At 41.4% G+C, this 12,144-nt stretch overlaps 1 protein-coding gene across 6 annotated transcripts in view; it reads left to right on the top strand.

Annotated features, from left to right (window-relative positions):
• Positions 1 to 829: 829 nt before the first annotated feature.
• Positions 830 to 12,144, top strand: part of ZNF177 (zinc finger protein 177) — a gene marked incomplete at its 5' end in the record, with an annotated part of 33,607 nt that continues 22,292 nt past the window's right edge. For 4 of the 6 annotated variants that reach the window (XR_014241802.1, XM_082381956.1, XM_082381957.1 and 1 more), the window contains one exon: positions 879 to 954. Coding sequence is in view for 5 of the 6 variants with exons in the window: in XM_082381956.1 (XP_082238082.1) it covers positions 879 to 954 (76 nt within the window). Of the gene's footprint in view, positions 955 to 9,400; positions 9,491 to 11,442; positions 11,526 to 12,144 lie in introns of all 6 variants that reach the window. The other 2 variants (XM_082381955.1, XM_082381954.1) reach the window with 2 other exon arrangements.

The following is a 12,144-nucleotide window of genomic DNA, read 5'->3' as shown; positions in this document are numbered from 1 at the left end:
CTCGCCCTAACTGCGGTTTGCAGCTCCCTTCCCAGGTAAGGGGAATCACAGAGAGGAAGCTAAACTATACTGAAAAAATGAATGGTGCACAGTGAATTTATGTTGCCATGTGAAAAGGTCAAGTACAGCTAGGCGGTAACTGTATACATACCTCCGTGGGGAAAGTGCAGCAAGAGTTGTGCAATGACAGGTATGATGCATTCAACTATGCACCAAAATTTAAAAGCAATTGTTATTCATGTAAGACATGTAAGACGCATGGGCTATGGAGGAAAACAAACCATTACGCAGTTCCTGGGCCACAGCCCCGCCTTCCGGGGCCTAACCCAGCACACCAGCACCAAACCGCGGGAGGAAAAGGGTAGCTCTCCTCTACTCCGAGATGAAAGAAAAGCGGCCTCCGGCGTCTGCCCAACCTCCGAGGCCCCGCCCCTTACGCTGTGCGAGGAGCCTTGAAGTGCGCGTGCGCGTTTGGATCTGCGCGTGCGCAAGGCAGCGGCTGTCTTTGCTTCGCGCTCCGGCGCGGGTCTGAGGTAAAATTTTCGCTTCTTGGTGTGTCCCTCCTCTGTGCGGTCAAGCAGGAGGGGAAGACACCAAAGAAGAGGCTTGAGGTCAGAGGACGCTGGCCTCGCGCGCTGACCTGGCCGCCCCGGCCTCCGGCCGGCGCTCCCGGGCGGCGGCCCTTCCCCCGAGAGCCCGGGCCCGCTCGGCCAGCCGAGGTCCGGGCGGCAGCTCTGGGAGGAGGCGGGTCGGCCAGGCCTTGTCTCCATCCGCGATGCTCCCGATTTCAAAAGGCTCCAGAGCAACCTTTGGGTTCTTTCTCCACAAGGAAAAGGAATAGCATCTCCGTCGTTCTCGTCACGGTGACTCCGGCCCCAATGGCCCCCTGTTCCCGGGTCCCTGTGAGCACTCGGTGGCTTTGTTCCGGCCGTGGGTGTCGGTTATTGAAGTTTGGTAAGTTATATTACGTTGGAAAGAGAAACCTTTGCAGGTTATTAGGCAGCACGTGTGTGTGATCTAAATAAATGCAGGAGTGAAGGAATTCATATAAATACTAAATTTACCACATCAGAGCCTGTAAAGCCCCAAAGCTTCAAAAATATAGGAGTCTCTGGGAAGGAAGACGACGCAGGCTGGTTTCTGTTAGTAGCAGAAGTTGGAATTGAATTTACCGTAAGTAAGATGAGTTTTGACGGGTGGATTTTTCTTTCAGGTATTCATCTTGAAATTATTATTATTATTTTTTGTCCGCGCTGCGCAGCTCAGTGGATCTTAGTTCCCCAACCAGGAATTGAACCCCAGGCTCCTGCAGTGAGAGCGTGGAGTCCTAACCACTGGACCACCAGGGAAGTCCCTCATCTTGAAATTCTTATCTAAAGAAAATCTGTGGCGTCAATAAAACGAACATCCATGAACCTTTCATCTAGATTCACTAATTAAGATTTTGTCTCTCGTTATGTATATTATGATGAACCATTTAATGGGAAATTGCAAACATTCACTTCCGCCTTTAATCTTCAGCGTTCATCTCTTAAGAATGAGGACAGTCTCCTACTAAGAACAAAACTGCATTGTCCACCAAGAAAACCAAAATTGGGGCTTCCCTGGTGGCGCAGTGGTTGAGAGTCTGCCTGCCAATGCAGGGGACACGGGTTCGAGCCCTGGTCTGGGAAGATCCCACATGCCAGGGAGCAACTGGGCCCGTGAGCCACAATTACTGAGCCTGCGCGTCTGGAGCCTGTGCTCCGCAACAAGAGAGGCCGCGATGGTGAGAGGCCCGCGCATCGCGATGAAGAGTGGTCCCCACTTGCCGCAACTAGAGAAAGCCCTCGCACAGAAACGAAAGACTCAACACAGTCATAAATAAATAAATAAAAGAACGTGAATTTCTTTAAAAAAAATAAAAATAAAAAAATAAAAATTAAAAAAAAAAAAGAAAACCAAAATTTTTCCAGTTTTCCAAGAGTATCTTTTATAGTTGTCCGGTTTTTTGGAGAGCTAGGATCCAAATAAGATTTGCACGTTGCATTTTGGTTTTAGATTGCTTTTACCTAAAACATTTGCCTGTATTTTTGGTTCCTGCCAATTCCAGGATTTTTGTATTGTAAAATGTTGGCATTCTGATATGATGTTTTCCTGTGATTTCATTTAATTAACTTGTCTATCTCATACAGTGGACATTGGGTCTAGAGCAGTAGTGTCTAATACAAGTATAATGTGAAGTACAGATGTAATTTTAAAAATTTTAGTAGCCAAGTTAGGAAAAAATGAAGTTATTTTTAATAATATATCTTATCTAACCCAATTTATCTAGTTATTAATATATAATTATTGGTGAAATTAATGACTAATGTAGCTAATATAAAATTATTAATGAAAAATTTTACATTTCTTTTGTACTAACTGTTGGAATCTGGTATGTATTTTACATTAAGCACATCTCAGTGTGGATGCTAAATTTTTGTTGGAAATTCTTGATCTGTATTTAGTTTTCATAAAATTTACTGTTGAAAAAGTAGATTTGGAAACCCAGATTGCTCCAAACATGCTGAAAAGTTTTTTAGTAACTGAGCAGTTTTATTTCTAAACTTAATTAAAAGTAAGTAAAATTAAGAATTCAGTTCCTCAGTCACACTAGCCACATTTCATGTTCACAGTAGCCACATAGAGCGAGCCAATGGCTACTAAGTTAGACTGCAGGTTTAGAGATGTGAAAATTTCCTAGGTGATGTTGTGTACTTCATATTGTATCCCATCAGGAGGCACATAAATGCAAGTTGTCCCACTGCGTATTAGGAATGGAAAGCATTTAGTCAAGGTGCCCATCTCTCTCTTGTGTAGTCACATTTTTCTTTTTGGTAATCTGTGGGTGATACTTGGCAATATGGGAATAATCTCTTCCCTAATCCTTTCAATCAGTGGTTTTAACATCACTTGTTGATCTTCGCTTCAACCTGTTTTTACGTTGGGGGCTTACGAAATGGTATTTTTTTTTTTCTAATTCTGTCATTCCTTCTCCATTCTTTAGCTGTCAGTCTTCTATAAACAAGAGCTTTCCCTCCCCACTTCCCCTGCCCTCTATATTTTTTTCCCTTTCGGAGTGTCACAACATATCCCTGGATTTTTCTTTCATTCATCATATTATAAACAGTTGCTGTCATTTGATGCTCAAGCTGTCCCAAACTTGGCCAGGAGTAGTCCTTTTTTTTTTTTTTTTTTAAAGATTGTTTTTTTTTTTAAATTTATTTATTTATTTTTGGCTGCGTTGGGTCTTCGTTTCTGTGCGAGGGCTTTCTCTAGTTGCGGCGAGCAGGTGCCACTCTTCATCGCGGTGCGCGGGCGTCTCACTGTCGCGGCCTCTCTTGTTGCGGAGCACAGGCTCCAGATGCGCAGGCTCAGCAGTTGTGGCTCACGGGCCCAGTTGCTCCGCGGCATGTGGGATCCTCCCAGACCAGGGCTCGAACCTGTGTCCCCTGCATTAGCAGGCGGATTCTCAACCACTGTGCCACCAGGGAAGCCCCAGGAGTAGTCCTTTTAATTTGATTCATGTGTCCGTTCAACACATACCTATTAGTCTTTGAGTGTAAATCCCCAGTTCACTTTGTACTTTCCAGTTACAGACCTGTAATCAATGATTTCTCCAAGAAGCCTCTTTCCTTATAGACACCAAGGTCTCTGTGATAGGCTCAGTGCTACTGGGGTATAAGTGTATCTAGATCTTTCAGTGGTTATCTAAAATATATATATATATATTTGAGACAAAATTGATATCAGATTGTATTTATAATTTTATATCCTCCTTTTCATATAAATTATTATCATGAGCATACTCTCGTATTGTTATTCTTCAAAAACCCAATTAAAATGTATATTTTCTTACATTGTAAGTTCATACTCATATTCCTAGTAAAAATTTAATATGTGCTTTTTTCTTTATTTTATACTTGTATCTCTTTTCTCTTATTATAAAAACCTTGGTCTGTAATACCATTAATATATTGTTTTATCCAACAGTATGGGTACAGTAGTTTCAAAAATTATAATACCAGTATTACTACCAACGGTAGACTTGCTCAAGAAAGTACTAAGTTTCTTTGCATTTTTTTGTCCTTAATGGTTTATATTAAGTATATGCAGTTCATAGTACTGTGCTCAAATATTTGTATGAACTCTAAGTCTTTTCTCTCATGGTTTTGTTATCAGTTTGATACACTATTATGTGCATTTCTGTTTACATTTAGTTTTAAGGTTTGCTTCCTTTCTGAATTAACTTATTTTTTTAATTTATAAAACTTTTTCATGGTTCAAAGGTAAAACTGTATAAAAAGGTATATTCAGAAGTCTCACATCACATTACCACCAGTAGCTAACCATTTCCATTTTATTAGTTTCTGATGTAAACTTTCTCAAAATTCATATATATATATATATTCCTTCCTTCCTTCCTTTCTTTTTACCTTCACATGAATGTACTTCTTTCCCCAATTAAACTATATACTGGAAATCCATCTATATCAGTTCATAGTGATTTTCCTTTTTTTGTGGCTACTGAGCCCTTTATTAGTGCATGTATGGTAGTTTAGTCAACTAGTGTTCTATGGATAGAATTTGTGTTACTTCCAATTATCCTAACCAAAGCAGCCTAATAACAGTAGGAGCAAACCTGTAGTGCAAAACAACCCAGATTTTTTGACTCATTGCAGTGAGGGAGACTGCATAGCAGAGGAACCGTGGATGTCTCAACCAAACAAAGCAAAATGTATACTTACTGGATTATGAGAATTGTGACATTTAGCTGAAATTTAAAGGAAGCAGTAATTTGATAGTCTCAAAGCAAAGCAGGACTGTGTTAAGGGGTTAACATCAGATCCGTACTACAAACAACCCAGGCTCTTGTTTCCTTGGAAACAATAAAATTAAGATAAATGTGGAATATTGTGTCCAGAAACCCTTTATTTGAAGCTCAGTTCCAGGTTTTTAAATCAAGACTCCTTCTTGATGTCAAATATCAAAATAATGATATATATCTTCCAGGCAAAATTGGGATGTTTCAGTCTTACTGATACAATTTCAAACAGTGAATCTCTGATAGTCTCCGATTTTACAGAACAAAGTTTCTCCGTGAATAAGAAAGCAATAGTAGCTCTGTTACATATTCTTTCATGAGATGGTCAGTCAGGTGCTGCCACAAGGGGAGACTGGAGGCCCAGGAAATAACAAAGTTTATTATACTCTTAGGTCCTAGAGGTGAGGCAAGATGTAACCATGCAGGGTGATGTGGGAAAACACCAGGATGGTCAAGAGGCAGAAGGCACAGGAGAGAGGGGAAGGTTTAGGCCACTGCTTTTATTGGGGTTTCCATGGGAAAGGCAAGGCAGGGCAGAGGAAACAGCCAGGATTGACTGCTTTGAATAATTTTGGCAGGCTTTGGGTATAAGAGTGGTCTCTAGTTGCCGGCTACCTGGCCCTGGGATGTTTAAGGCAGAGAAATATTGCCTCCTACAGTGGATGGGTCTGCTGGAGATAGTATGGTTCTCTATTGGTTAGTTTGCATATCAAAGTCATGCTCCAGGTTGAATCCTTTGTTATTTCTCAGAGTTGGCTAGCCCCAAGAAGCAGTCTCTCCCCAGCCAGAAAGGATTTTTTCAGATGTCAAAAGTCATAATATACAGAAAATGTGTGTGTGTGTGTGTGTGTGTGTGTGTGTGTGCGCGCGCGTGTGAGTGTCCAATACAGTCGGTACTCGTGTTTTGATGAGAGTAAGGAAACCGGGGCAATGATAGTAGAGACTTTTAGACAGTGTGGCGTAAGTTCCCCTAACCAACACAGAAAACATTTTACTGTGATAATGGAAAGGAGAAACACAGGTAAAGTACGAGGAGTCCTTGTAGGCCAGCCCATAATTTAAGTTTCCCATTTATATTGCATTAGTCAAGAAAATAAATCTGAAATTTTTTGCAATCTCTACCAATATCTTAGTGGAGTTGTAGAGTAGATTAGAAATACTCTCATATCAGGGTGACACATCTGGCAGTGGTGGTGTTGGAGGGGATGAGCTGATAAGTTAGTAAAGTATATGTAAAGGGTGGTGGTGTGTGGAACCAAGGGGAAGGAGTGCTGGTGGCTGCAACGCAGAAGGTCTTGGTGGAAAGTTGGAGGCGGTTAGTGGAGGAAAGCATCATGGAGTGGGTGGCCCTCTTCCCAGAGGGTCCAGGGGTTGGCCAATATGAGGCACGTGCCTCCTGGGAAAAGCAGTAATCTCCACTAATTCCTTTTCCTTTTTAAAATGAAAACTTTGTTTTTAGAGAGTTTCAGGTTCACAGCAAAATGGAGGGGAAGGTACAGAGAGTTCCCATCTGTCCCCTGCTCTCCCCCCAGCCTCCCCCATTATCAGCATCCCCCACCAGAGCAGTACATTTGTTACAGTTGATGAACCAACATGGACACCTCATAATCACCCGAAATCCGCAGATCACATTACAGTCCACTCTTGGTGTTGTACGTTCTGTGGCCTTGGACAAACACGTAATGACATGTTTCCCTCGTTACAGTATCATACAGAGTATTTTCACTGCCCTAAAAACCCTGTGTCCTGCCTATTCTCCCTGACCCCCACAACCGTTGGCAACCTCTGGTCTTCTTACTACTCCATACTTTTGCCTTTTCTAAAATGTCATGTAGTTGGAATCACACAGTCCATTAATTTTTGGAATGATATCGGTACTAGTAACCTCTACCAGATTTCCCTGTAGGCATGGAGTGTAGGGGTGTATGTTTTGGCAGAGAGCAAGGAGTATACCTGGATCGTGGGCTAAGCAGACAAGGAACTCAGAATCATAATAGAATTCCTAATATCAAAGGAAGAAAAGCACAAAGTGTCCTATGTCCAATCTGTGCGTTGGAAGAAACAGTCCCTGGGGTTTAGTGTCAGGGTCAGGTTAGCCCAGGGGGCAAAGTCATCTCCAACGGCGAGATCTCAGACTGGGGTGACGTCATCTCTGGTGGTGAGCTCCTGGGCCAGGGTGATGTTGCTGAGTGTGAGACTGGAGTATCCTTTTCAAGTGGGTACCTACTCCAGTTGATGTGGATCTCAGCATTTGCCATGTTGGTTGAAACACTGTCTTATTTGGAGGGTTTGGGCCTCTGGATTGTAAACCAATGAAAGCACCCAGACCAATAATAAGTCCACAGTTACCTAAACTGTGGTGTGTAGCTAAACTCGACAGGGTTTTTATTTTTTTTATGAAGTTTAGGCTCAAAGCTTAGGCTCCCATATCAGTAGAACAGCTGCCTGGTCTTTGGGACAATCTATGGTTAATAGATCCCAGTGGAGTACACCCCCTCAACCTGGCCTCCAGCCCTTATGGGATAGGGCAAGATAAAAAAAAATTATAAATACAGGTTAAGGTTTGGGGCAAAATAGAGACCTTTTCAGGTTTATTTGTTGGACTGGAATTTAATGAATAGGAATTGTTCAGGAGACTATTAAGCATCTCAGTTAAACCAGTTATTGGGGTCATGAAAGTTCTATGAATGCCTTTTCCGAGAGCCCAGCCTTGTGTATTCTAAGCAGTGAAATGCGTGTCTTTGTTACTAGTAGTAATGGCTGTAACTCCAAAGGGAATAAGGAGCATCCTGGCAAGGCCTTGTATTGTAGTCTTAGTTATATGTAAAGACATGTGATTTTGATTTATATTTTTGGTGCCTGTGAGGCAAGAGATTGCCAGAGTTCTGTACCATGAAATAGGACAATTTTTAGATAATAGCCCAACAGTTTATAATAAATGTGAGATGGGACCATTTGTTGGCTAGGGCATCCAGTGCTGAGATGACTGCCTGAAGTTTGACCAAGTGTGTTGCTTCTTGGGTCCCATCCTTTATTTAGGGACATCATGGCTAAGGGATGGAAAGCAGCAACATTCCATCAGGCTCCATCACATATGATGGTTAACAGTGCCATTTGTATAGTCCTCCAATTCTCACTGCTATTTACTCAGTTAATCCCAGGGGGCTTCCTAGGTAGTCAAGGGTCTGGGGGAGGGGTGACATCCTCCAGCACCATGGCATCTGGCAAGAGACAGGGGAGGCCACCCCTCCTGAAGGTGGAATATATCAAAGGGCCCAGATTTGGTTCCCTCCTCTCGTAAGGAGGCCTCAGCAGTCATGCTGAGTTTATGGGGTATTGTTTCCATGACCCAAAGTTTAATGGACAAGTGGTTATGGAGGGTCGCAGGCTCAAGGTCTGTGAGAATGTCTGTTTCCAAGAAAGTATGTTGACAGCAATTACAGTTTATAACGTAGAGGCATACCTTGTTTTATTGTGCTTTCCTTTATTGTGCTTAACAGATAATTGCATTTTTTTTTAATTGAAGGTAAATTCTCATATTGGAGAATAACAGTAACCTCAGGAGTTCAGGCTTTTGAGACAGAGTAACCTGCATTCAGACTCTGGCTCACCACTTCTTAATTGGTGATCTTGGGCCAATTACTACTCCTGTTTGAACATAAGTTGCCTCAACTATTGAATGACAGTAATAATAACTATGTTGATAATCATATGAGCTTCCACTGTTTCTGGCACATAATGAGTACTCAGTAAACGGCAATTATTATTTATATTCATGTGGTCTACAGTTTCTAATGACTTTCACATAATATAACTTCCATCTTCTACAGAGAGATGGCTAATGAATGATGCTTGATGACAGATGAGTAATGCCTCCTGCATAAACATTGATGGTATGAGGCAAGATTCCTACTTAATCAAGAGGAATTGAGATTAACTTATCCATTAAATTCAGAAACTGTCTTGAAGAGACTTTGGGAATAAGACATGTTAAGGCAGATTTCATTAACAGATTCACAGGATGCCAGCCATTGACTTTTCCCTTGTGTTAAGTCCTTGTTGATGCTCCTTTCAGAGACCGTGCTTTAACTGGCCTGTGAGCAGCCTGTCTTGTGGTCTGGGTCTATGCAGTCCTGCTTCTGGGCTGTCTAGAAGGGGGTTTAAGTATATAACAATATCCTTTTGTCTAAATCCTGGGACTTGGGAAAGAGGGGTAAGTATGCCTATTTTTGTAGGAGAGGTTCTGCTTAATCACATGGTGAGTTGTTATTGTTAGCCAAAAAAAAAACCCAACAGTTTTACTTCTCTGGACTTTAATTTCTTTATCTGTAAAATGAGATTAGATTATTAAACTCTTCTTCTTGTTTATCAAAGCCCCAAATCCCATTTCTGACTTCAGATGAGGCGGGCTATAGGGCATTTTATGGCAGCAGTGTGTGTGTGTGTGTGTGTGTGTGTGTGTTCATTTAGAATTAGTGTGGAGTGGCTGCCAGGCTTGTGAGTATGGAAACTGTGGGCAGCCTGGATTCTCAGGTTTTGTTTCTTCTCCTCAAGGTTGTCTTTCTCAAGACTTTTTCTCTTTTTCATGAGGAGAAGTCAGAAGGGGAAAAGATTGTGACTGGGTGTCTGACAAATTATTTTCAGGTCAGTAGGAAATCTATTCTTTTATAAAAGCGTATGCTTCTTCCTACCAGGTGGATATGTTTCCTACTAGTGAAACAGAGCTTCTGTTTCAAATAGGGCCTGCTTAGGGACTGAGTCCCCAGTTAAATTTCCTCAGGTCTTAGGGCCTTTCATTTACACAGGAGAATGATACTATCACTCCAGTATTTACTAATTCATTCCAGTATTTACTAATTCAGTCCAATTCATCCATGCTGATTGTGTGCTCTCATTTTGCTCTGATAGACAGGGAGCCAACATGTGCTTCTGAGAATTTGTACTGTCACTGGAGGAATAATTCATTTACCAGCATTTACTGTGTCTGTAATGTGCTCAGGACTATGGCTAACCTGTCAACAGAGAAAAATAAGACCAGAAGAGGTCACAATCTAGTTGTGGTGAGATACGTTCAGTTAGGTGAGAGAGGTGCTCTTAAAGCTGCGTAATTGGATGAGGTCACCATGAATACGTCCAGGTAGAGAGGAGAAGGGGCTTGAGGACCATCAAGCCCTGGGGTTGATTATGGAAGAACATAAAACCTGTCTAGGCTTTGAGTCTCCCTTCCTCTTTCTCCAGGGAACATTGATGGAGATGGCAATTGCCTGATGCCAGGTTGTTCCTCTTAAAAATGAAGATCTGTTCATTGTATTGGCTTTAATTTTTCTAGGATAAAAGGCTTAGGCCTTCAAAATTATGTATATAAGCTTGAACTTGGGTTTTAGGCAAAAGACTGACAACCCTTTTGGTGCACAATGAGAGAGAGAGAGAGAGAGTATGTGTGTGTTTGCATTTTAGTTTTATTTGAAAATTTACTGGTTTGATAAAGTTGACATGAACAATTTTGTTGCTTCTCAAGTTATACCTGACAGTATTTGGTATCTGTGAAGAGCAGAGTCTTGGCCCCTTATTTGTGGAAGTATTTGTCATCCCTTGCATGCTCTTCTTACATCAGGCATCTTTCTCTGAGAGCAGGGCACCAGCTATGCAGACCTGGTCTGATCTTTCAGGTGGAACAAAGAGGAAAGCTGAAGAAAATGGAAGAGTTTTCCAAGTGAGGGAGAAGGCAGATGTGATTCTTTATGAGAAACAGCTGTAATCCATGAGAGCTGCAGTCCATTTGGAAATGTTAAACAGGAGGCTTTTGAAGAATTTTTTTTCTAAGGATGCTGAGGTCATTTGGTTTCTGAGGTTCCTTGGGTACCTCACACTTCCCTTTCTTTTCAACTTTTCATTCGCCTTCTTAAACTTCCTTTTGGCTTGACAGTAGGATCTGTCCCATTTTTTTCCTTTAAATTTTGCATTTGCATTAAGCTCTTTATCCATTTCCTTTCAATGTTGTTTTCCTGGTTATGCTGCTTTCTGTTCATTGTCAGTCTCAACATTTATAGAATCATTTCTTAGTAAATCACCTACCAATTTGACCACAGCACCTTATCATGCCAAACTCTTAGTCCAGCCAAACTTCTTATCTTTTTTTTTTTTTTTTAATAAATTTATTTATTTATTTTTGGCTCCGTTGGGTCTTCGTTGCTGTGTGCGGGCTTTCTCTAGTCGCGGCGAGTGGGGGCTACTCTTTGCTGTGGTGCACGGGCTTCTCATTGCGGTGGCTTCTCTTGTTGCAGAGCACGGGCTCTAGGAGCGCGGGCTTCAGTAGCTGTGGCTCGAAGGCTCTAGAGCGCAGGTTCAGTGGTTGTGGCGCACGGGCTTAGTTGCTTTGCGGCATGTGGGATCTTCCCGGACCAGGGCTCAAACCCGTGTCTCCTGCATTGGCAGGCGGATTCTTAACAACCACACCACCAGGGAAGCCCCTTTCTTTTTGTTTTAAAATATATCTTAAGTCAATGTTTGAAAGTAAATACACATTGGCCTTCATTTTTAACATCTTCCTTCCATTTATTTCTCCAAGAACATAATTTTTTTAAATCTCATTTCAGATTGGGAAATTTGTCTTAATGCCAGATGGTCATCACCTCAGTGGAATATTTTGGATGGGAAAAAATCCAGTGTGGTGGAAATGGTAAGATTCACAGGATATAATTCCTTGCTTTCCACACTAGTGGAAGATTAGTAGTTCCATAAGATAGGAAAGCAGCACGATAACTATGACAGATACTTGAGACTAGTGTCATTCACCTGTTTTTCATAGTCTCTGGGCATTGTGAATTTGGCAAAAACTTTAAACACCCCTCACGATATATTTCTTCACACAGATTCACTCAGCTGAATATTCCCATGTATGTCATTCAGATGAAGTTTTGATAAATAATTTCATCTTGATCAATTATCAGCTAAACTCTATAAAAATCCCTGTGAAAGTAAAGAATACAACAAAACTTTCTAGTAGAACGATCACTTCATTCTGCTTGAAAGCACTAAGGGTCTGGAACCATGCATTGCAGTGAAAATGGAAGAAAAACAAAAACAAATAAAAAACTTCAACCATACTAATTTGTTTCTTGTATAGAAAAACAGAATTCAAGGCAGAGGGGAAAATCTCTGAATATAACAAGGTTGGAAAACCTTTTAAGTCATCATTAATCTCTTCATCGACAGGAGAGAAACTACATTGGAGAGAAATCAATTTTAACCATTGTGAAGAAGCCTTGAGTGAACACTCATGCCTTAAGGCTCAAAGG

Source organism: Balaenoptera borealis (genome assembly GCF_965194805.1).
Source record: "Balaenoptera borealis genome assembly, chromosome: 2".
Taxonomy (NCBI): domain Eukaryota; kingdom Metazoa; phylum Chordata; class Mammalia; order Artiodactyla; family Balaenopteridae; genus Balaenoptera; species Balaenoptera borealis.
This window is presented reverse-complemented; position numbering and strand designations above follow the sequence as displayed.